This window comes from Parathielavia appendiculata, assembly GCF_033297405.1.
Source record: "Parathielavia appendiculata strain CBS 731.68 unplaced genomic scaffold N657scaffold_41, whole genome shotgun sequence".
Lineage (NCBI taxonomy): Eukaryota > Fungi > Ascomycota > Sordariomycetes > Sordariales > Chaetomiaceae > Parathielavia > Parathielavia appendiculata.
The window spans coordinates 28,419-50,684 of record NW_026944260.1 but is presented as its reverse complement, the minus strand read 5'-3'; the positions used below and the strand labels follow the sequence as shown (position 1 = coordinate 50,684).

Below are 22,266 nucleotides of genomic sequence, written 5' to 3'. Positions count from 1 at the left end.
AGCAAGGTACAATACCTACTCATCCAAGGATTTTCTACATTATAACGCGATCAGTGCCAGCGGCAAGTGGATTGGCTAAGAGCCAACTTGAATCCTTCCTCATGTAGAACTGACATCACGACCGAGTCTCGGGAGTATATCTTCGCTGCTCCGTTTTCTTCGTGATGCCCACGAGGGTTGGAAATTGAATTTGACGTGGCTATTGGAGCAAATAGTTACTCCATAATCCTTATCTATTTATCCATGTGCCTAACTAAATGCGAGCGAACTCACCTTAGCTGAACGGAGTCTTCTCCGTCGTCCAATAACGAGCTAACTTCAACACATAATTGAACCAAAACCGAACAGTCCCTCTTTTGCAACCAATGGATAAGCTGGCGCGTGGCAGAAGCCTTTTAGCTTGGCTCTCTTGGCTGGGTTTCGGCTTGTTGCCACTCGCCACCAACCCTGAAAGTTTGAGCCGTCCCTCTTCAACTTCAGTTCATCGTCCAATCTCCACACCCCACAACGGTGCTACCGACTCCGCTGCCGCCCAGAGCACATGCAAGCTCTTCGACCTTGACGACAGTAAATGACCAGCGAGGTCACGATTTTGCGGTCATTTTAATTATGCTCGCCGACAATGCCACGGCCCCTCCCGCTGCGGCCGGGGTGCCGGCGGGCAACGGGCCCACCTGCGCCGACGAGGTGTTGAGTTCCGAACGCGCGCGGCAGAGGGAGATCGCAGCGTGAGCCATCATCAATTTCCATCAGTTGACTTTCAGGCTCTTCTTGTCTCGGTTGTCTGATCCCAGCCAGCATACTCCCCTGTGCCTGAGAGAGACATAGCTAACCTTCGGGGCCCGGCTCCTCCAGATACCTCTCCGCCGCCTCCTTTCCCCCAGACTTGCACCCGGGGCACTTCGATAGCACGCCGCTCCTCAACCCGGACCCCACACTCAACGCCCTTGTCCAGCTGGGCGCCCTACGACTCGGCTGTGATCGTTCGTTCCTCTCCTTTATCGACCGACAGCACCAGTTCGTGGTGGCCGAGATGACACGGTCAAACTCCCTCATAGAGATTTACTCAGACCCAGGCGACGAGGTCTACCTGGGGATGGCCAAGCTCGATGTCTGTTATGGCGTCTGCCCAACCACCATGAAGGCCTTTATGGACGAGACAGGGGAATGGATCCGAACAGGGCCCAACATCATCGCAAACAGGAGCCGATACATCGTCAATGACTTCCGCACTGAGCCAGACTACGTCGACAGGGCCTATGTGAAGGGCTTCCCGTTCTTCACGTCGTACCTGGAGGTTCCGCTCATATCGCCCCTGGGGTATATCCTGGGCAGCTACTGCGTCGTGCACAACGACCTGTACGACTTCAACAACGATAAGACCGTTGGAATCATGAACGACATAGCCGACACCATCATGGCACATCTGGATCTCATGCGGATGAAGCAGGGCCGGAACCGTTCCGAACAGCTCATCAAGGGACTAACCGAGTTCATCGGATCCGAGCCACACCTGCCGCATTCCGTTCAGTCAAACCTGGGCTACGACCCGGCCGAGGTCTCGCCCACCGTATGTGGTGTGCCCGGTTCGACCGATCCCCAGCAGCCGATTTTTTCTCGCCCTACGGTGGAGCCGGAATCCCCGACGGCGCGTTACGACGCAGCCGACACAGCGCAGGAGACTCAAGACGTTGCCTCCTCACATCCTGAACTGCTAGAAGCTCCGGCCAGCAACCATATGCTTGACACGGTGCAGATGACCACAACTGGGGCCTCATCGGAACCTGAGAACTCAGTTGAGCGGCAAGGAGCTCTGGCAAACAACGACCGGGTGGACACGGCGCAGATGTCCCCAACTGGGGCATCTTCCAAAGACTCAGCTGAGCGACCAGAACGTTTGCCCAGCGATGGTATGGCCGACACGGCTCGGACGGTTCAAGATGGGGCCCCCTTGGAACATAGACACTTAGCTGAGCAGCAAGAAGCGCCGCCGAGTAAAGATGTGGTTGACACGGTGCATATGACTAGGCAGATGGGGGTTACGGTCCCTCTTGGAAGCGCAGATCAGGGGAAAGAACCCGCATCAAGCTATGAGGCTGTTGAGCCTGAGGGACTGCCGGGGAATGATAGGGTGGCTGACAAAGTGGTGGCCAATACGGTGCGGACTGGAGATCAGCCTCCACCGGAGAGTTCACCTCCAGACACCCACAGTTCAATCGGAGTATCAGCACGCCCGGGACCAAACGGAGCCGAAGCAGCACTGTCTGCTGGTCCGTCCCTACCGATGTCGATATCCTGCACCGTAACAACACTGGCATCAACATATGCAGCAGCTGACCGACAGGGACATGCTGCAAGCGATCAAACGGAGCCTGTTGCGAGAGCACCATTAGTGTGCGACACCACTGACGCTACCCGCCCAGCACTAAACCACGCCCACACGCACACATCGTCCGAGCAGTCCGCCTTTTCGAGCTTATTCTCTCACCCTGGCGATGGCGAGGACAACGAGACGCCTCCCACAACAATGAGGGGCGGGACAAACTTGACGAATCACATGGAACGGGTTGATTGCGCTACCGCCGATGGCATGACGGATAAAGACGGGCCTGCGAGGATAGATGGTGATGGTGATGGTGGCGGTGGTGGTCTAGACATGCCAACTTCAGGCGACACGTCATCCAACAATGATGCGCACGAGTCGGCAAGTGGGTTCCTGGGTTCGGCGCATATCAAGGCCGCGTTCTTCCGAGCTGCATCCACGATCCAGCGCTGCATGAACCTTGACGGTTTCATGTTCCTCGACGCGGTGCCCAGCACTTTCACCGACCGTTCGGATACTTCGAACCGAGACCGCCAACACCCCGCGAATGATGCGGACGAACATGGCGGAACCATATCGGGGCCATTCTGCACCGCGATTGTCCGGTGTTTAGGCGGCAGCGGAAGGGGGCATGCTATGCGTTCGCCTCAAACTCGGTTTCCCGAAGCCGCCCTTCAGAGATTTATTCGCAAGTTCCCACGAGGCCACGTCTTCTCGGCCGACGAATTCGGACCCATCGACGAGACCTACGGGATTGGAAAACGCTTCCCCGGCGGGCGCAAAGGGGATCGGGACAGCGTCGCCCTGCAGCGGGACGTGGGCGTGCTTTTCCATGGCCTCCCGGGTGCGAAATACGCGGTTTTCCTTCCCCTGTGGCACTTCCACCGAGAATGCTGGTACACTGCCGCCCTCGGTTGGGTTTCGGATCCCACGCAAGCCGTCGACGAGACCGACCTCAGCCTAGTGTCGGCGTTTGGTACATCGGTCATGGCCGAGGTGTCTCGCCTCGAGGCCTTGGCGGCCAGCAATGCCAAGTCTCACTTTCTTTCCTCCATCAGCCACGAGCTGCGCAGCCCGTTGCACGGCATCTTGGCGAGCAGCGAGCTGCTCCGTGGCAGCATTTCGGATCCGACCCTCCTCTTCACGCTGGACATGCTCGATTCCTGTGGGACGACCCTGCTGGATACCTTCAACAATTTACTTGACTACGCTATGGTCATTGGCGACGGCAAGAGTGGCGCAAGAGAGCCCCCTGTCGTCACGAAACAGGCTGATCTTGGGAAGTTGGTAGAAGATGTTGTCGAGACAGTCCACTTCAGCCACCTGTCCGAGGTCGCCGTCCGGACATCGCCAGACCAGAAGCGGACGTATGCTGTGAACCCCTTGTCCGAAGCAGCTACACAGGACGTCCCCCCGGATCCCGCCGTGCCGCTCATTACAGTCAACGTCGCGAGGAGCCTCAATTGGGAATTGGACATCGATGTCGGGGCCTGGAAGCGCATTGTCATGAACTTGTTTGGAAATGCCTTGAAATACACAAAGTCTGGCCGCATCGAGGTCTCGCTTCGAGTGGCCACCAAGAACGTCAGCAACAAGGGTCACTTTGACGTCGACCACATCGTGTTTACAGTGGAAGACACCGGCGTGGGCATGAGCTCTGACTACATCAAATACCGACTCTTCCAGCCCTTCTCCCAGGAGAACACTCATGCGGCAGGCATGGGCTTAGGCCTGAGTATCGTCCATCAGCTGGTGAACAGCATTGGTGGGACTATCAATGTCAAGAGCTCGGTAGGCGTAGGCACCACTGTCCAAGTTCGGGTCCCGCTGGAGTTCGGAAGAGGCGACATTTGCCCCAAGATGGATACATGGACAACCTCCACGAAAGTTGAGGGTGGAGATGGACGCGAACGACAAGGCGTAGAAAGCCAGCCGGACGCACGTCGCCCATATGTTGAGCATTCCCACGATCTCGCGGGGAAGAAGATATGCTTTATCCCCCCCGCGTTCCAAACGTCCGCGATGCACTCAGAGTCCGGAGTCAGTGGCGGTCTGAGCAGTCTCCCCCCGCATGTACAAAAATGCTCCGAGGCCCTCGAGCGGGCGCTGCGAGCATCCGCCCATGACACCCTGGGCATGACCGTGATTGTTGGGACGGCGGAATGCCCCGTTCCTGAAGCTGACATTTACTTCAGTGAGGGCGGCAGCTTCACTGGAATTGCGAACAGCCCCGGAAAATCTGTTGCTGACCGGCTAATGTCGCAGTTTGTCCGGCCCGTTGTCGTGGTCTGCTCCGGGCCGGGACCTCGTGGATGCCCAATGAACCAGAGTCTGATGGGAGAAGGAGGCTGTGGAATCCACTTGCATCACCCTGTCACGCCGACCAAGCTTGTTGCTGCGATACGCTCCGCCCTCAAGAGCGGCGCCTCTCGCAGGGAGCTTGACGGACCCGCGATACCGCAGCCAGCAATCACACGGTTGGCCGAGTCCAAGTCGGAAGCAGCCTCCTCTGCTGTCGGTGTTGGAGAGCCACTGCCGCTGCGTCCAAAACCACCAGAGACAGAGTCAGAGGTACAAACCAGTGCGGTGAGCAGCGACAGGAAGATCAGCAACCCCCTGTCCGCGAAATCCCGGGGCCCGACGCAAGAACCTGCTTCCATTTCTACCAAGGAGAACACCTACCCTGCTACTAGCCCCATACAACCACCACTACCATCAGCAGATGAAGGGCACTACCTGCTCTTGGTTGACGACAACCCAGTCAACATCAAGCTTCTCTCCACACTGATCAAGAAACTAAAACAGCCGTTCGAAATAGCACGCAATGGCCTTGAGGCGGTGGAGCAGTACAAGGAATCTCTGTCCACCCGTTCTCACCGGCCGGTCAACATCGTGTTTATGGATATCACCATGCCCGTCATGGACGGCTTTGAGGCCACCCGGCAGATCCGCCAACTTGAGCTCGAGCATATGATGGCGGCGGGAGAGAAGGCGGTCAAAGAGAAGTGCAAGATCATTGCCTTGACGGGGCTGAGCAGCGAATCAGACCGAAGGGAGGCAACAGCTAGTGGGTGCGATTTGTTTTGGACTAAGCCTGTCCGGCTGGATGCAGTGCGGAAATTGCTGGCTGAGATGCCGTTCGGGGAGGGTAAGAAGAGAGAGTAAGAATACCCTGATGTGTTATCGAGCTATTCTTGTTCTATAGCCCTGAGTCTGGCCTGGGCATCTTTCCTATAACGCCGCCTCACAGTGGAGTGTGTAATTACTTCTCGGCATGGGAATGTGTCGACGTGTGGACTTGACCTGGGTCGACCGTCAGGCTCTGTCGAAGAACATTAGGAGCATGCTCCGCGTTTGGTTAACCAGATTAGGCCTCCCTAGGCACCGTGAACTGTGCCTCTTTGCGTTTTTCCGGCGGCCAATTGGCTCTCTCTAGTTGCAACGTCTCTGTCCACCCCGTTGGTGCTGTGCCGCTCGGAAAGCGGCAGCCACCGCGAGGCATCTGCGCGGACTAAGCCAGCTAAGCTCATCGGATGGTGTTGCTGTAGCCCACATCGGCCCACATCTTCCAGAACGCCAAGAGCAGGGTTTTTATTCACTTTAGTTTCTGTAACATGCATCAGAAGCAAGGCAAGCAACTTCGTCTTCATGATCGTCACTTCCGCTCGTTCCTCCCACAGATGGATTCAAGTCTTGTTTGTTGGCGGTTATATTTCCCGCCCGACTCCCACAAAAAGGCTTAACCATACCCGATTGTAATGCACTTATTACCCCGAAGTGCTCCTTGCCAGGTCCTAAACCACCTTACCCTTTCTCTTCAAAGATCACTAAAGTGTTTTATAAGCGAGCGCCGTATATAAGCGAACGTTGCACTGGTACAGGCTGTACAGACGTTTAGCTCTAGCACTAACAGCCTATTCCCGGCTCAATCCCTGCTATTAGAGCTGCACCCAGATATCTATGCCGCTCTTAGCAGTGCGGCGCTCGCTTATATGCGGCGCTCGCTTACAAAATACAATACGTTAAGTGACGCGATTCCGACCGAGCCGGCAGCTTGAGTGAGTCCTAAACAAACATCCCAATGACTGAGCCTATCGCTAATGGTTCTAGGAAAGAACCACCAAGTCAAATATGCCTGTCTCCTTAAGACTTGAGCCCGCCGACTTTGCCGTGCCTCCCCGGATTCGCTTACAGCCGCAATCCCCAACATCAAACCAAATATGCTAACGTTAGCTTCTATGGGAAGCAACACAGTGCAGGCGGAGAGACTTCTATCGCTCTCGTGGAGCTGACGTCTGAGTCGCAGCCCATCGACGATTCTCTTCAATTCCTGTCACGGCCCCCACCATGAGCCCTACACTTGGGCAATTGGCGGGCGAGACACTGTGGATTTCATGGCGCAGCGACATGACTCGCAAGCAGAGAGAGGATATCTGGAGAGCAGGAGACTCAAATTGGAACTCGGAACTTCCCTCTCTCAAGGATCAGTCAGTTGGTTAGGGGTGCACGCACAATACAGTCGTCTTGCCTGCTGCCTGTTGAGGATTCGGTGCATCTTCCTTGGTGAGCTTGTGTGTGTCGCCTTACAATTCCACGCTATTCAGGTTGTTGATGAGGAGTACAAGGCTGGTGTCCTTTCCGATACCTTTGCTGCTAAGGCTAGAATGGTGGCGGCTAAGGTTGCAGGTGAGCGTCAAAACCAAGCCTAGGCTTAGACTCCGGCCTCGGTTTAGGCTTGGACCAGCCCGCAATAGCCTTGTAATTGACACATTCCAATTAATGCTTCATCGGCGTCTTGTTGATCTCTGTACTTTGTTTGAGGCAGTGGTTGACGTATGGTGGGGGAAAATACCTGGTAATGGTGAAACGGCTTGCATTCGATCCGTTTTCTAGGTAGACAAAGGAAGGGCTTTCCATAATACCGCATCCTCCTAAATCCAGCGAGATAATAAGACTGAACCCTCCGAGTGAATGACCAGCACTCCAGCTCGAGCCCCTCAACCTGCCCTTCCTGGGAATCAATCACCAGATTTACCAGCGTGCCGCCATCTTAGCGGCGCCTCGTGCCCTGGCTAGAACCGCAGCTTGTTGAACTGAGTGGGTTCCTTGGCACCAAGATTCACGGACTGAGCACTGATGTTCAATGCAAGACTCTCAGTCAACACAGATCCATCACAATGACGGCTGGTTGACGGACTTGGAGACTCTCGGTCAAGATGGGCTTATCATTATGAAGCAGTTCCTGACTTAAACGTCATATCATGGCACACTGTCTCTATATAAGGGGGAATTACCCTGGGAGGATTAGAGAGGACAATTTTCCAAAAAGAAAGGGACATTCTAAGGCACCCTAACCCACTATCTTGATCCTTCATTGTGTGGTCACTCTGGATTCGTGACTCCAATTCAAGCTTCATTTCATACCTCAATTTGTTCAATACCACTTGGTTGGTCTAAGCTTACTCGTGCATGTAACTGTTGGCTGCCCAACACAGCTCCTCGGGGGGCCGACCGCAATTGCCCTGCGTGATGTCTGGCGCTCGGCGTTGTACCCCCGTAGGTTGTCGTATTGCTGAACGTCATGGTGCACTCTCCGTCGTAGTCTTGGCTCGAATAGCGGTGGGTTTCTGACGACTGAGCAGCCAGCTACGGAGCAGAGTTGGATCGCAATGTCGCACATAGTGTCTAAGCAAAGCGTCAGTAACATGTTGAATCCACGATGTGAAAGGCGAACACTCTCACTAGGTAAGGTATTTACCGTCCGGGGATATTTAAGGTATCTAAACATGATGAGAGAACTGGTTGCAGTAGGGCAGCTGTGTGAAGAAAGTGCAAGGCTAGGTGGTGGATGTGGGTTTTAGTTTTTCTTTGAGGGAGGTTGCGATGCCGAGAGTATGTTCCTACTTTGTTCAAGGGACTGTCAGAGCCCTATTTATACGATTCTCCAAATACCCGGAGTGGTCCAGCATCGCCAAAGAGCCCTCAATATTCTGAGCTCGACAGGCAAGTGCCTGTTAGACGCTGTGTTTCACGTCTTGCCGGCTGACGCCATCCCCTGAACTTGGTTATCAATCGTTGGCCACGGCGACACCGCTGGCAGGGCTTGACGAGACCGGAAGATGCGACTGGAGTAGCGTTCTTTTGCGGCCTAAAATATTAATTTAGTTGTTTAGATGCGGTTCGAGACCAGGGTTTCCATTTGCGGGCCGCGTCAGGAAAAACGAGACGGTTTCATCTCGTCCGAGCCTTCTGCGCCGCCGAGAAAGTCTGGCCAACTGACGGCGGCTGAATGGGACGCCACTGCTTCGGTTGGGCATGGCCGGCACCTTTCCATCAAGATGCTAAGTCTCCTTCTCTCCCAGCTGTGCTCAGTGTGTACCTTGGGTAGGTACTCAAATTCGCGTTTGATCATGGGTGCCGCCGTCAAACTCAAGTGTCCATAACGTTACGCTCTGGGCTGTTTCAGTTCTTATAAGGGCTGAATGTAGTATGGAATACGAATTTCATAAGTCGGAGAAAGCTAAAGTTGCCTAATTTACGCAATCTCCAGCACTTGTAGACTTGCCCCTATCTGCGCAGCCTCCCTATGCATAAGGTAAGGCTATCGACGTAACACTCACTGACTACACGATAGGGCGAGTCGATGACCGACATGTTGTGCAACACGAGCGGCGTCCGCCCTTGGTGCGGAACAAATACCTTCTCCCCTGAGACAATATCTTTTCCTCCCATTCCGAGTGGAGATAACCACTGCCCCGGTTCTCTGTCTGAAGAGGAAGTTTGATGGTGTTATTGGAGGCGGCAAATGTTTCCATATGTCCAACTTGACTAAACACCATTAAAATCCAAACCAAGATCTTTTACGGATATCCAACACATTCCGCTCCCACCTCGCCCACTTCTCTACAACTCCCCACTCCCCCAGAAATCACACACGGAGTGTCACAAACCACCCCTTCAGCGACCCAAACACGATGCTCCTGTCCCGGAATTGGCAACCGCCATTGTTTCGTCGTATCGTTATCTACATGCGCACCCGCCTTGAATCCAGGCCGACACGCACACGCGGCTCTTGGCTTCGCAACCCGCGGGTCGGGGTATGTACATGTAGGCGCCGTGGTGGGGTCGCATCTATGATTATGCACGTCACACCCCGCTGGGCAGGTTGCCGTGTTGCTGCCTCCTCCTCCACCCGTGCAAGGCGGCGCGGAGCCGTCAGGACATGGCGATGAGGGTTGGGAACCAGGGCACACGGGTTTTGTGGTCCCGTCCGTGCCGGGACAGATGTCCCCCCCAAAACCAGGGCACGGAGGCGCGGACACGCCGTCGGGGCAGAGCTGGATGGCTGCTGAGCAGGGGGAAACCGAGCCGTCGGGGCAGGATTTTCGGAACTGGCATGGTGGAGAGAGACCGTCTGGGCAGACGGCGGATGGAGGGGGCTCGCATGTGCCATCGGCGGCACAGGTTACGATTTGGCCGCTGATGATGTCGAGGGCCTGGATGGCGTCAGTGTTGGGGTCGGGCGGGGATGAGCAGAGTTTCGTGAGCTGGCCCAGCAAAGCGTCTCCCTGGCCTAACAGCGCAGGACTGCGGAGGCTGCCCAGGCTGGCCCTGAGGGATCTGGGAAGGCGACTCTTCCAGCCATCAAGGCCGCGGCTCGTGAGGTTGTCCACAGGGTCGAACCACACGGGGTAGTCGTTGCACCGGATGCCTCCTCTGGGCGCCGTGCGCCGTAGGGTATAGAAGGCGGCAAACATGTGGGCTCGCTGCTCCGTTGTCCAGGGCATGGAGCCGTGCGGGTTTTCGGCAAAGACGGCGCCACGCGTCGAGCTGTAGCTCATGTGGTTGGTCACGTTGTAAAGGCCGTCATCGGCCGGGCAATAGTCCCATTTCTTGCTGCGGCCTGTCCCCGTCGCGCAGCACCGCCGCTGCTGGGCAGAGAACTTTTGGGCGTCGTTGGGAAATTGAAACGTGTCCTGAATGTTGTCGCTCTCGCCTCCGCAACCTGCCGTGGCTGGGAACACGTGTGGCAGGTCGAGCCAATGGCCCAGTTCGTGGGTTAGCACTTTGCCGTCTCCGGCCCCGTTGCGGAAAGTGACGCCAGGGAGTGTGTCGAGGATAATGACACACCCGTCGACGGGGTGGTTCGCGTACGCGAGGTTGCGCGCAAAGGTGCAGTAGCCTGCTGTGCGTACGCCCGTGTCGCAGTTGATCGAATCGACTGACTCCACCACCCAGACATTGACCTCGTCGTTGCCGCCATAACGGTTCTCGGCCTTGATGCGCTCCTGGTACGCCTCAAAGGCCTTGTCGCTCTCGCCCAGCTTGTTGTGCGTGAACCGGTCCCACTCGAGGCCGATGTGGTAGTTGACGGTGGACATGAAGAAGGAGATGTTGAGCGGCGCAAAGTCGGCGTTGATAATCTCGATCTGTCTCTCGAGCGCTGTGATACTGGCCAGGCCCGCCGTCGTCATGTTGGTCGTGAAGACGGTGAAGTGGACGGGAATATATAGGGTTCTTGGGATACAAACCGGACGGGGAATAAATCTCGGCTTGATGGGCAACTTGGGCAGCCAGGGGAACACTAATAGTTCATTAGCTTTCGACAGGGGTTCAAGAGTTGCCTGATCAGTGTCACTGACGGATTGGCGCAACCCCTCGCTCGATATTCTTTGCAACATTCTCCAAACCGTCGGCAATCTTTTCAAAAGTGCCGGTAAGCTTTTTGCCCACCTTCTTGAGATCCTTGAACCAGCCCCGTTCCACAAGATGCCGCTTTTGTTGGTCTGGGTCACTGTCAAGGCCACAGTTGGGCAGGCTGAGCGGCGTCTGGAACGGCATCGGGTTCTTGGAGAACTCGACTAGATACTCGACGTGCAACATGTGGTAGAACATGTAGTCCTCCAAGTCAAGAATATAGTCTAGGGGTGGCATCGGGTAGTCGGTGTTTCCTTGCACCCGGCCATATTGGCCAAACCCGGCCGTCGCGTCCCTCGTCCCAGACGCCGAGCAGTATTTGCATGTTGCAAGCGGGCCGCTGCAGTCCTTGTGCGTGTAGGTGCCGCATTCGATGCCCGGCGCGGGCAGAGGGCTCACGGGGCACTGTGGGGTCGAAATGGGGAAGACTTGGGCGCGGGTCCCTTGAGCCAGTGCCCATGCCGATACGAGCCCAATGGGAGGAAGATGCATAGCACTTCTTGACTTGACGACCTAGCCAACTGTTGCTGCAAAATCTCTGGCGTTGCACGACTGCGGTTGCTGACTCAGCTGCCCCGGCCCGACGCTTGCCCGATGTTTTGCCGGACGAAATCCCGTTCGCGTTCCCGAACCGGGGCCGCCTCCGTAACGACTCCAAACAACGCCGGCGACGGAGGCCGGAAGGCGTCGCCCATTCTACTTCGCTCACCCCCATCGAGTCCTCTAGAACACGTTCCGCGCATTCGCGATGGAGATGCATTTTCAGCGCCAGGATCCCGTCCCCTGTTCGCGGGGCTGTGGCCGAGGATGCGAACCAACTACGTCCGACCCTCGAGGCTCGGTGCTGGGCTGGCTTGCTCATGCCGTCGTGGCCTCCCTCCTGCCCTCCCTCCACCCAAACCCCAGAATTTCCTTCCTCTCTGCTTTCTCGTCATTCTTCCTTCTTTTAACATACTCCTTAGCTCACTATGACGGTTCAACAACAGTTGCGCTTTTCCGAGGTGGACCAGGAAAGCGTTAATGCGCTCCTCCAGGATTACTTGGACAGTGTCATAGAGGAGGAGGGTAACGAGCAGCCCTTTGTTGCTCCGGGCACACAAGCGGAGCGCGATAGAATATGGACTGCCTGGACCGAGTATGTCTTCTCCACCCCTTCCCTGGCTTCCCCAACACAAACCAAATTTCGACATTACGCCTAGGACAATGTGCTGATGTGTTACTAATCTTATCATTTTCTAAAGTTTCTGTGGACTTACCCGAAAAAAAGAGGATGAGATGGACAGCCACGGTACTCCCCAGAGGTACGTGGCCCACCATCGAGCTTGAAACCAGTGCTAACTGAGTGAAGCTGTCGTGGTCTCGACCCCTGCCGCTTCTGGGTGGACTTCGCTCGGGACCCATCGGTCCCAAGTGTTCAGGCGCCAGTTCAGGCCTTTCTGCACAAATATGTGGAAAACTCCGTCAAGGAACGTGTCGTGTTAGGGCCGGAGGAGCGCGCCATGGTCCGCACACTGAACTCCGCTTATAGTGTCATTGAGGTTTGGCGGAGGCTTGTCGCAGCGGCCGATTTCAAGGTCCTCCGTCGCGAGCGGAAAGCGCTGCGGAAAAAGGAGAAATACCTGGAGGCTGACCGGCTTTTTCTGAAGTGGGAGCAAGAAGGCGAACGACGTGAGGGACCCGCCTATCTAATTGTCCAGGTATGTGACGCTGAATTGGATGTATTCCCTTTTCCCCTTTGAAATTTTTCGGTCCCCTTACACTTCATTGTATCCCTAACGTGGTAACTTCGTCTCCAGCTCTCCTCTTTCGCGCACTCTGTCCGTCGTGCTTCTGCCATTAGTGTGTTTTACTGACCAGTGCCTGGCTAGTGGATTCTCCTTAAACTGTCGCCAGCGCTTAACCTGGAGATAAACACGTTGTACGTGAAGGTTGAAGCGACAGCAGCAGATATCATCCTCATTCTTCTCGCGCTATATCAGCGGGCTGAGGATATACCCGCTCCGCCACTTACGAGGGTGTCGTTCCACGCTGCGGTCCTTCTCGGCAGTACCGGCGGTTTCCGGCCGGGCAGCCTTATGAATACCAAGTGTCGGCAGTATACCTTGTCCGTCGTGCGCGACCCTGATGTTAGGACCCGGACGAGGATTATTGTTACACCCAACATCGGTCGGAACAAAGTCAAGACGACTCAAATGACCTGTAAATACAGGAAGCAAAAATCGTAAGCAATTCCATCTCGAGCAGATGCGAGGCCGATGGCTAACGAGGTGTGTCTCCCTAACCCCCATTAACAGCGTCGCCTACTCTACCACTCTCGTGCCTTATCCTGTCCTCTGTTTGGCAAGCCTCGTGATTGCCCGGGCGGTAGAGATGGACGCTTTGGCAATCAGCTTTGAATCGGCCCACGACCTTCTCCACCGTCCAGTCCTTGGCAAGACCGACCGTATCGACATTCCCTGGAAGGAGGAATTCCTGGACAAGCCTCTTTTCCCCCTAGCATACCCGGTGTTTTACGAGCTATGGATGCGGTGCCTCCTTGTCATAGGCTGCCGCAAGACTATCCGCCCTTATGCTTTTCGCGTGGGTGCTGGAGCCCGCATGGATGGTATGTTGCTTCTGGACACTGACCGCCGCCAGACGTTACATAGTCAACTAACACGCATTGCAGAAAGCCTGTCAAGTGCCCTACGGAACTATGTGATGAGTCACTCAGGAGCCGTTTTCGAAAACGACTACCAAACAGGCGTCGTGAGACCTAATCTCGCCGCATTAGCGTATGGGCCCAAAGCGGTGCGCCGGGATGAAACGCTTTTCAACGACCTTCGCAATATGTCCCTTACACGGGACGAGGGTTCCCCGATCTCGGTGTCGAAAGAACAGATTTCGAAGTTCCGAGAACGAAGGGATATCGCCAAGTTCCGCGACGAGATCCAGGCCTCAACCGACCAGGGTGAGAAGAACAGGCTTCACAGGCAAATCAGAACCACCATCGAGACTTGCATCAAGCTGCAGCTCGACGCAGATTGGCAGGCCTACTTCAAGGCGGCGGACCGGTTGCGTCTCCAGGGTCTTGAGCCGGAGCCAACACCCGGCGCGGGGGGTCCGGGTATGGCGGCTCCGGTGGCCGCCCTTTTGTCTCGCCCAGGACCGCGAGAAGACGGCGAGTCGTTAACGGTCGGCACGAGCGTATCGGAGCGGTATATTGATGCGCAGCTGCTGCACCTCTCGTCTATCGCACTCAGTGTACCACGGCTGGTTCCAAAGGCAGCGGCGGCTTCCAAGTCCCAGAGGGCACCTCGGGTTCCAGAGACAGCGGCAGCTTCCAAGCCGCAACGGGACTCCTGCTGTTTCGTCTGCTCCAAAGGCTTCACAAACCGCTCTTGCCTTACGCGGCACTTCCGGAATGCCCATCTTGTTGACGGTACGTTTGACAAGCCTCTCGCTTGTCGCGAGTGCAAGCGCGCTGGGGCGACAGAGGTTATCGTCCACGGCCCGGCACAATGGTGCAATCACCTCGAGCATACCCATGGCCTGATCCACACACCAAGCGTCAATCCAGGTGCCAGCCCTCGGGATCGTCCGTCAAATTCGCCGTTGATCTGTCTTCTATGCGAGGCACCCATGGCATCTACGAGTACTCTCCTCGACCACATGAACCGGACTGAGATTCCTCGGTATCGTAAGGGCCTTCCCGTCGTCTGTGGCGCCTGCACTCGTGAGGGCCGAGTTGACGTCAAACCCATGAGCATCTGGGAATGGCTGACGCACGCTCGATCCGTCCACAAGTGGTCTCTTCCCGGCGTGGAGCCGTGCCTTCTCTGCGGACATCTCTGCGCCCTCGGACCCGGCTTCCGGAGACATTTCACCGCTCAGCACAGCCACAGACTGGGAGAGCCTTTAGAGTGCGCCGCATGCGTCCCTTCGACAATGCCGGCAGGAGAGATGCAAGGGATCTATGGGTTTGAGGAGCTGCTCCGGCATGCTATAGAAAAGCACTCCTCAGGACAGGCGGTGACAAAAGTTGTCGGAGGAAAGCGCAAGGGGGACAGCTACATGAACGGCGAGTACACCGCTCCAGTCGCCAAGCGCAAGAGGGGCGCCAAGCACAACGTGGCGTACACGAAGGAGCCTTCCCCCTTCGTGACAGATGATGCAGACAGCGATCCGTGCGAGGACGTGATCATCTGCGCGCCGACTGTCGATGAGCAGCAAACGTGCTATCTCACACAGAATCATATAGGGGGCCCGAACGCAATTTTGGATTTGGATTCTCTAGAGCACGTCGACCCTGCCCTTCTCGCTCCGTGGCGGCCGGCCGCTTCCGCGCACCAAACTGCTGCGGTGCCCTCGAGAAGAGTCTTAAGGACACGAGTGGTTTGAGGACACTGCGACCTTTAAAGCCACTGTGGTGGGTGGCCCCGGCTCTTCGTATTCGATGGCCCGCAAAAGCCTAACCCCACACGCAACAAGCGCATAGCCGGCCGCGGCGACGGCCGTTGCTCCCGCTAGCTTGGTGAGAGGACGTGGGGGGCTAGGTCTCAAGGCTGGACGATAGGACGGTCATTTAGCTATGTATGCTTAACCATGTATCAGATGTCAAAATTGCCACCACACTGTCATGTCTGCTGTGCAACTCGCAACGTTAGTGAGATGTTCAGTTTCCAGTTGTGGTTCAATACGGCGGTGGCTTGGTTTGGGAGGTATAGCACAGTAAATGTGAGGGGCAGACGACGAAACCATGCTGAACAACCCAGCCGAGCGACCGAGCAATCGTCGGCGTCCCGGCGTGGCCGGTTGGAGGTGCTGTTAGCTGGCTCGGGCGGCCGTCGGCTACGGTATGCGGGCTGCGGATGGCTCTCTCGACGGTGCCATCGCCAGGGCTTCTCTTTACACTTGAGCAGGCCAAGCCGAGAGGACGATAGTACAACAGTTAGTTGATACATTCAATAGACCCAATAGGGCAGATGTGGTATGCTGCTCGCGTACGGTCGAGAAAGCATGAAGCTTATGCCGTCAACAGGCTCGCCTGATCCGTTAGTCGACTTTATTTCGTGACGACAGCTTTCATTTCTACTCGAGTATTCAAAATCGTGGCGTGCAGAAGACCGGCGCAATGGATGTTGGTGGCTGACAAGGTTACACTGCATTAGCGGCGCTTAGCCTCCTAGGGCGGGCTCGAGCGCAGCACAGAGACGCGATTGCGTTCAAGTCAGTGCAGCGCCCCGAAACGGGATATACTCGCCATTGGGAAAGTTCAAAAGATAACTCCTTAACCCAAGGCTGGAACCACCGAACAAGCCAGTAATTTGACAGGCGAAGGCCGTCGACGGCGCCCGCATAGCCCGTCGTAGCCCTGGGCTAGGTTAGTCGGACCTGGTGGAATGGCGAGGGCGATCGTCGGCTCTGTATGGACGGTAGGTATCACCAATGCCCCGCTTCGCATTGATTGGGGTATGGAGGAGCTATGGCACAGCGGGTTTTTCGGTGCTCTACTCCGGCCTGTCTCTCTCTGTCTTCTAATGAGCTCTCATCTGTATAAACCGAGCTTTCATAGACCAATTGGGTTGATGCAGCATTGAACGTGAAAACTATTTAGCAAAGAACTTCTATTTACAACTCCTCCTCCTCCTCCTCCCCTTCTTCTTCCTCGATAAAGGGGAGGTTTGCCCTCGTTGTTTGATTCAACCGGAAGGGGATCCGGCTGCGTTGCAGGACCTCCGCCTTCTTCGACCCCGTCCATAGGGGCGACTAGACTGTCCCAAATAAGGAGATATCCGCTCACCACCTACGATAAGTCAAGATCAACGCTCAGGTTATGGTTAGCAGTTCGGGTCCGCAGGGGCGTCGACAAGGAGCTGGCGCGGAGGAGGAAGCAGCAGCAGCCAGGCGAGGAGTTCCCTTTTTCGCCGTCACCGATTCCGGACGCGTGGTTTGGGGCCCGTCTAGACAAACTCGGGAACTTGGGCGGTCCAACGGCGTCCTCACACATAACAGTCTCATTCCCATCCCAGGCAGCGAACGTCCAGGTCCAAGTTACTGCGCCTTTCTGGACAGGACCCAGTGGCTGGAGACTAAGAAAAACGAGAATGGAGTCCAACTGGTTTATGCGAGTACCGGCGGGGCTAGTAGCGTCCCTATTATCGAGCTATGCCCGACACAATGGCAGGACCAAAGTCACGAGAACGAGGGACTACATGGCTGGCACTGGTCAAAGCTGGCCAGTGTACGATGCAACCGTTCCGCACCTGGAGCTGTCCACGAAGGTACGAAATATGGTCGCTCTGTTTTCAGGTTGCCGTACCTCAACCTGAGCACAATGGAATACTCGAACTCAGGCATGGATAATGTGGACGCGTTCGGGCTCCTAGTTGAACCGGATGATCTTGCTTTGGCGGTCAGATTCGATTGCGTTCCCGGACCAACAGATATTTGGGGGAAAATTCAGGGAATCCCATGGGTTGTTAAGGATACGCCGCCTTCTTAGTTTCACTTGCAGTAGGAAAGAGACAAGTGAAAGGAGATAAGTGGGTGTTATACAGCTTGTCGCCGCAATGACGCAGAGTAGGCTATTTACTGGGGGGCGGCAGCTGTCTTGAGCGTGTACATAGAGATTATATATACAACAGGCTGAGAAATACTAGAGACTGTTGGATATTCGTACGCACCCCTCACATTCCAACAGCCACACGGACTGCGATGACCTGGTCGCTCCGAGTCGCCATGCCCCCGGCATAGTACCGACGCCGATCCCATGTACTTCGTACGACACCTTCGCCGCGGCGTATTTCCCCACTTCTTTAACGCAATAAAGGTTCACGACTACTCTCTCTACCTTTCCCTCTTGGAGGAAATTAGCCGGAGTCACGTAGAGGGGTGTAACGGGCTGGGCCCGGTGCGAGCCTCGGCGACTCTCGGCCAATACCAAGACCCCTGATGAGGCTATTCCCACTCGCCCCACAGCACACCGAACCTTCTAGCAACGCGCTCAGACCAGCGCGCCTACGAGGATAAGTATGCTTGCGAGCTACCAGAGTCTGTCATCTCTCCTTTTCTTCTCCAAGTTCAGTGTACTCGTAGAGTCGTCATCAGCTAGTTGCAATATACTGCCTGAGACCGTTACAAGGGGAGAAGCAGAGGGAAATATATGTCTCCTGTATCACTATCCTATAGCTATGTACCAGGGCGAGCCAGCTTAGTAATCCATGTCCCTCTGTCTTTCCACCCGTCGGCGAGATGGCCTTGCCAGGATGGCCTGGAAGTCGGCACGAATCTTCTGCAGTGCGGCAACTAAGAGGCGTGAGCGGCGAGACCGCGAGGCACGGTGAGCATACCTACCGTCGTTGCAGGCCTCTGCACGCATCAAGCGTTCGAAGAGGTAGTCGAACTCTCTCTCTAGGAGCAGTCCTTTGCGGTAGGCTTGTTGCAGAAGAACGAGGGTGCTCTTTGCCTCGGTCTTCAGAGTCTTGGCAGCCCGTTTCTCCCGGACCATACGCGAGAGTTCCCACGTCGACCTGATCGCGGTCAAGAAGCTGGCAATGACGATGATCGGGTGAGGCATGATGAAGGAGGCACGATTGGGCTTGGGGTGGGCAGGCGCGGAGGGTATGGCGGTCCATGGCGCCGGTAATATAGGCGGGATCACATATGGCGCCTCCTCGCCATAAGACTCGAGGATGTGTCCTTCCCGGAGTCTCGACTCGAGAACGGGTTCTTGAAGATGCAACACACGAGAACGCGTACTGGTCGCACGTTGTTGTTCTCGCAGGGAGCACAGCGCTTACGACCGGTCGCGCTCCACTTGTTAGCACCCCGCGTCGGCAGTACCGTGCTACCCCTGGCAGTTGGCTTGTACGGGAAGTACTGGTCGCACCGCGTCATCGGGGCAACGCTGGGTTGGAGCGACTGGCTGCACCACACGCAGCAGCGCGCTAGCAGCAATAGTACTGTTCGCACACCGGATTTGCCAACGCGTTCGTACCAGTCGCACGCCGGCCATTTGCGCAGGCGGGCTGCCCTGCGACTGGTACCCTAGCGGGGCCCGGGGTTGCTGCAATACTGGTCGCACACTGGCCGCTCCCGTGCGACTGTTCGCCAAGGCACCGTGCTACTGGTCGCACACGGGCCATCCCCTGCGACTGTTCGCTACGGCGCCGTACTACTGGTCGCACGCGGGCTGTCCCCTGCGACTGTTCGCTCCGGTACCGTGCTACTGGTCGCTCGCGGGCCGTCCCCTGCGACTGTTCGCTACAGGCTCACTGCAATACCAACAATGGTATAAGCTGCAGACCGGCCGTCTCCTGCGACTGTTCGCTACAGGCTCGCCTAATACCAACCATGGTACAAGTTGCAGACAGGCCGTCCCTGCGACTGTTCGCTACAGGCTTACCGCAATACCCAAGGCGCAAACAAGCCTTCCCGTGCGACTGATATTACTGCAGCAGGGCCCAGGGCCACACCCATGGTACACGTCGCCTGCCAAGCCTTCGCATGCTTGACACGCACGAGTGCGACTGGTCGTGCTTCAGGCGATGATAACTCGGCTGTCATAACCAGCTAACAATAGCTACGTCGTCCGTCTGCCTAGTGCACTCGAGGGTGCGCGTACCGCCTGCTGCCACGCCTGATTCACTAGACGAAACTTCCCGCGGGCTCGGCTTCCTTTCTCCAGGAGATCGTGTATTTCCATCTGGATTGGGAGTCAAATGCCACCTGTGACAAAGTCACTGGCAAGTGCTCAATGAGCCCCACATCGCACGTGCAGGGCACCCCACAAAAGCGGGTCGCACAGCTGTATTTAGCTGAGCTCTCGAGCTGATTTTTATACAAGGACCTTTGCATCACTCTGTCCTGTAACATGGTCTTCCAGCTCTTGCCGTAGGAATGGGCATAGGGATTTCGTAAGCGCCTTCTTTCCATGATACATGCCTGCGGAGTATGCACGCCCGGCGGACGACCTACCTCGAGAACAGGTTTTAGTAACCCAAACACATCCAGGTGCACAGAAGAGGTAGGTTCGACATACAATAAACTGTTCTTTCCTACGCCTCATCTGGGCCGCAATGAACAGGAACCACAGCATGAAGCCTTAACCTCCATTGAGACCTTGTAAACGTTATCTCGCTTTAAAAGAGCCACCTACCCCAAGAACGAGAACTCAAAAAGCGCGGCTCCGGAACGGGTTTCCGACTCCATGGCAGAGCCACTTCTCTACAGTTGCACCCTAGCCAGGACACCAAGTCAATACTACAGTACAAAACCTTTTCATTGCCTAGTCTAAACAATTGTTTCGAGGCTTCTACAGTTGACAAAATTACCGACCACATGGACATGGATGTGCCAACCGGCCCGCATTCACGTTCCCGCACCGCGTTAGGTCTCCTGCACCCTCGCACAGTTACACCATACCCTCTGTCCTTATTTTACTCTCGTCTCTTTCCTGCTGCGCAATGCAACCGACAGAGTACCAATCATCCCATCAACTCAGACCGTCCTCTACATCGAAAGACATAGTCGCATCTTTGCCGTTCACTGGAAAGCAATACAATGGCGCGTCCGGAAGGCAATGCCGCAGAATTGGGTCAGCCGGCAGACCAGCCGAGGGTTTCTCTCTTTGGATCGCTATCCGACCAGTCCAAGAGCTTTGCCTTTCGCACGTCCAAGGACTCATCAGCATCGTTATTCGGCCAGCCCAAGAGTTACCCGTCTGCCGAGCCAACAGGCCCCTCAGCATCGATGTTCAGTCACCCCAAGAACGCTCTCTTTGGCCCCGGTGCTTCGGCACCGTTGTTTGGTCAACCGAAGAGCCCAGCCGAAGTGACCCTCAGCATCGTCATTCAGCCAGCCGGTATACCCGCCAAAGAGCTCCGTATTTCCATCGAAGCCCCGGAGGACACGCACATCACGCAAGCTCGGAGCCCCCGGCCTCGCAGGACTCGTCCTTGCGTACGCAGGTTCGCGTTATAGTAGGGTGGGGATCAAGCGCTACTGTCGAGGTTGGCCTTCCTCCTCACAGTCCTCGGTCGTAGAGGGCCATACACTATCTGGGAATGCCGGTCTCCGTCTCACACAGGACCGAACTCGCCACCCTCCTGTGGCAGAGAGGCTAATCCGTGAGCAGGGAGCGGAAATGGTTCGCTTTGTGAAACGGACATGGACAGAATGATTCAAGTAGGATACGGGGAACAAGTTATGTTTTGAGGGGGCAGCTATGGTATTGTGATAGTCTCGTATGTAGGATAGGAATGTTCATGGGTCTCTCGTCACCGCAACCGGATCAGTCTGTTCTCAAGGAGCACATCCAGGACCTCAAAATGGCCGGATTGCAGAGTTCTTATCAATTCACGCGTACCGCATACTGCCGCTAAATAGCAGGGGGAACGCTGTCATTCTTGATCAATCAATGCTCACACGCCTGACTATAAAGCCATGATATTGTGGTAGCTTTGGCGTCTGCCCGGTTCGTAGCCTGCTCCGTTGGGGGTGCACAGGTCGAAACCAACCCCCGGAACGGGAACTCGAAACAGGCCTCGAGAACGAGTTTCTGGCACCGAAACACGTCCTTGTCACCACTCGCATGCCATACTTGAAGGGGGAGGCGCCCAGCAGAGGCGTGCAGACCGTGGATCATTCCCCGAGTTCAAGTTCCTTGCCGCCCCTTGAGAGTTCCACGCTTGAGTGTAACGGTCCCAACGGACACTGGAACGACAGGATGTCAACGACGACTGGGACTATTACATTATAACTAAGCTTCCTTCTTCGTAATTGTCATTGACAGAGAAGGTCTGCGTCGTCAACGAGGCGGCGAGACACCAACGGTTTTAAGCCCTTGCGACCGTCCTTGCGACCGAGCGAGGCACTCAGCAATATACCGGCGCGCAGCAACCGGTTGAGCCAACGAACGGGTAAGTCCTCCATCCGCGAGGCACCCAACGGCAACGGTAAAGTCCTCCATCTGCGAGGCACTCAACGGCACTGCAAGACATCGGCGTTCCACGACCGGTTGAGCTACGGCGTCGCCCGCAAGACACTGTCACTACGAACCTCGCAAACGGTTAAGCCGCTAGCCGAACGAATCCCACATTCCCGACTGTATATCTACAGGGCGGAGATCTCGGTCAAAGGGAGCCGAGTAGCTGGATCGACTGGGACATCAACGGCACTGGTCAATACCAACTGTCGGTAACGATCAGTATAACGACAACGACGACGACGACGACGACTAGGGCCATCTGGACAGACCAACAACA

At 55.9% G+C, this 22,266-nt stretch overlaps 10 protein-coding genes across 10 annotated transcripts; 7 read left to right on the top strand and 3 right to left on the bottom strand.

Moving 5' to 3' along the window:
• The first annotated feature begins 766 nt into the window (after positions 1 to 766).
• Positions 767 to 5,622, top strand: N657DRAFT_368423 (uncharacterized protein). Its single transcript, XM_062787024.1, has 2 exons — positions 767 to 779; positions 856 to 5,622. Exon 2 carries the CDS (start codon positions 1,034 to 1,036, stop codon positions 5,486 to 5,488), a length of 4,455 nt encoding a protein of 1,484 aa, XP_062642386.1. The 5' UTR covers positions 767 to 779; positions 856 to 1,033; the 3' UTR covers positions 5,489 to 5,622.
• Positions 5,623 to 6,654: 1,032 nt separating this feature from the next.
• On the top strand, positions 6,655 to 6,902 carry N657DRAFT_651083 (uncharacterized protein). The gene is made up of 2 exons (XM_062794088.1): positions 6,655 to 6,708; positions 6,743 to 6,902. Exons 1-2 carry the CDS (start codon positions 6,671 to 6,673, stop codon positions 6,888 to 6,890), a joined length of 186 nt encoding a protein of 61 aa, XP_062642385.1. The 5' UTR covers positions 6,655 to 6,670; the 3' UTR covers positions 6,891 to 6,902.
• A 522-nt stretch (positions 6,903 to 7,424) lies between these two features.
• N657DRAFT_651081 (uncharacterized protein) lies at positions 7,425 to 7,815 on the bottom strand (the record flags this gene model as incomplete). The annotated part of the gene is made up of 2 exons (XM_062794087.1): positions 7,560 to 7,815; positions 7,425 to 7,506 (listed from the first exon to the last, which is right to left on the bottom strand). A coding segment is annotated over exon 1 (158 nt), but the record flags the coding sequence as incomplete, so codon positions are not given.
• Positions 7,816 to 8,941: 1,126 nt separating this feature from the next.
• On the bottom strand, positions 8,942 to 11,525 carry N657DRAFT_651080 (uncharacterized protein). Its single transcript, XM_062794086.1, has 2 exons — positions 10,966 to 11,525; positions 8,942 to 10,907 (listed from the first exon to the last, which is right to left on the bottom strand). Exons 1-2 carry the CDS (start codon positions 11,510 to 11,512, stop codon positions 9,184 to 9,186), a joined length of 2,271 nt encoding a protein of 756 aa, XP_062642383.1. The 5' UTR covers positions 11,513 to 11,525; the 3' UTR covers positions 8,942 to 9,183.
• A 78-nt stretch (positions 11,526 to 11,603) lies between these two features.
• On the top strand, positions 11,604 to 12,321 carry N657DRAFT_651079 (uncharacterized protein; the record flags this gene model as incomplete). Its single annotated transcript, XM_062794085.1, has 2 exons — positions 11,604 to 12,155; positions 12,262 to 12,321. A coding segment is annotated over exon 1 (202 nt), but the record flags the coding sequence as incomplete, so codon positions are not given.
• N657DRAFT_368361 (uncharacterized protein) lies at positions 11,877 to 15,502 on the top strand. Its single transcript, XM_062787022.1, has 6 exons — positions 11,877 to 12,155; positions 12,262 to 12,321; positions 12,369 to 12,717; positions 12,889 to 13,241; positions 13,315 to 13,625; positions 13,689 to 15,502. The coding sequence occupies exons 1-6, from the start codon at positions 11,989 to 11,991 to the stop codon at positions 15,398 to 15,400; spliced, it is 2,952 nt and encodes a 983-aa protein (XP_062642381.1). The 5' UTR covers positions 11,877 to 11,988; the 3' UTR covers positions 15,401 to 15,502.
• Positions 15,503 to 16,071, top strand: N657DRAFT_368362 (uncharacterized protein). Its single transcript, XM_062787023.1, has one exon. The coding sequence runs from the start codon at positions 15,605 to 15,607 to the stop codon at positions 15,956 to 15,958; it is 354 nt and encodes a 117-aa protein (XP_062642380.1). The 5' UTR covers positions 15,503 to 15,604; the 3' UTR covers positions 15,959 to 16,071.
• Positions 16,072 to 16,649: 578 nt separating this feature from the next.
• N657DRAFT_368357 (uncharacterized protein) lies at positions 16,650 to 17,581 on the top strand. The gene has a single exon (XM_062787021.1). The coding sequence runs from the start codon at positions 16,836 to 16,838 to the stop codon at positions 17,502 to 17,504; it is 669 nt and encodes a 222-aa protein (XP_062642379.1). The 5' UTR covers positions 16,650 to 16,835; the 3' UTR covers positions 17,505 to 17,581.
• Positions 17,582 to 18,212: 631 nt separating this feature from the next.
• On the bottom strand, positions 18,213 to 18,578 carry N657DRAFT_685083 (uncharacterized protein; the record flags this gene model as incomplete). The annotated part of the gene is made up of 2 exons (XM_062796744.1): positions 18,213 to 18,307; positions 18,356 to 18,578. The coding sequence occupies 2 exons, from the start codon at positions 18,576 to 18,578 to the stop codon at positions 18,213 to 18,215; spliced, it is 318 nt and encodes a 105-aa protein (XP_062642378.1).
• Positions 18,579 to 20,426: 1,848 nt separating this feature from the next.
• On the top strand, positions 20,427 to 21,255 carry N657DRAFT_651075 (uncharacterized protein). Its single transcript, XM_062794084.1, has one exon. It carries the CDS (start codon positions 20,564 to 20,566, stop codon positions 20,981 to 20,983), a length of 420 nt encoding a protein of 139 aa, XP_062642377.1. The 5' UTR covers positions 20,427 to 20,563; the 3' UTR covers positions 20,984 to 21,255.
• The last annotated feature ends 1,011 nt before the right edge of the window (positions 21,256 to 22,266 follow it).

Coding starts and splice junctions, on each gene's coding strand:
- N657DRAFT_368423 (XM_062787024.1), top strand. CDS start 1,034: ATGACACGGTCAAACTCCCTCATAGAGATTTACTCAGACCCAGGCGAC.
- N657DRAFT_651083 (XM_062794088.1), top strand. CDS start 6,671: ATGAGCCCTACACTTGGGCAATTGGCGGGCGAGACACT. Junction 6,709..6,742: donor CAATTGGCGGGCGAGACACT/GTGGATTTCATG, acceptor ATGACTCGCAAG/CAGAGAGAGGATATCTGGAG.
- N657DRAFT_651080 (XM_062794086.1), bottom strand. CDS start 11,512: ATGCATCTTCCTCCCATTGGGCTCGTATCGGCATGGGCACTGGCTCAA. Junction 10,908..10,965: donor GCGAGGGGTTGCGCCAATCC/GTCAGTGACACT, acceptor ATGAACTATTAG/TGTTCCCCTGGCTGCCCAAG.
- N657DRAFT_368361 (XM_062787022.1), top strand. CDS start 11,989: ATGACGGTTCAACAACAGTTGCGCTTTTCCGAGGTGGACCAGGAAAGC. Junction 12,156..12,261: donor ATATGGACTGCCTGGACCGA/GTATGTCTTCTC, acceptor CATTTTCTAAAG/TTTCTGTGGACTTACCCGAA. Junction 13,242..13,314: donor AAATACAGGAAGCAAAAATC/GTAAGCAATTCC, acceptor CCCCATTAACAG/CGTCGCCTACTCTACCACTC.
- N657DRAFT_368362 (XM_062787023.1), top strand. CDS start 15,605: ATGTATCAGATGTCAAAATTGCCACCACACTGTCATGTCTGCTGTGCA.
- N657DRAFT_368357 (XM_062787021.1), top strand. CDS start 16,836: ATGGTTAGCAGTTCGGGTCCGCAGGGGCGTCGACAAGGAGCTGGCGCG.
- N657DRAFT_651075 (XM_062794084.1), top strand. CDS start 20,564: ATGGCGCGTCCGGAAGGCAATGCCGCAGAATTGGGTCAGCCGGCAGAC.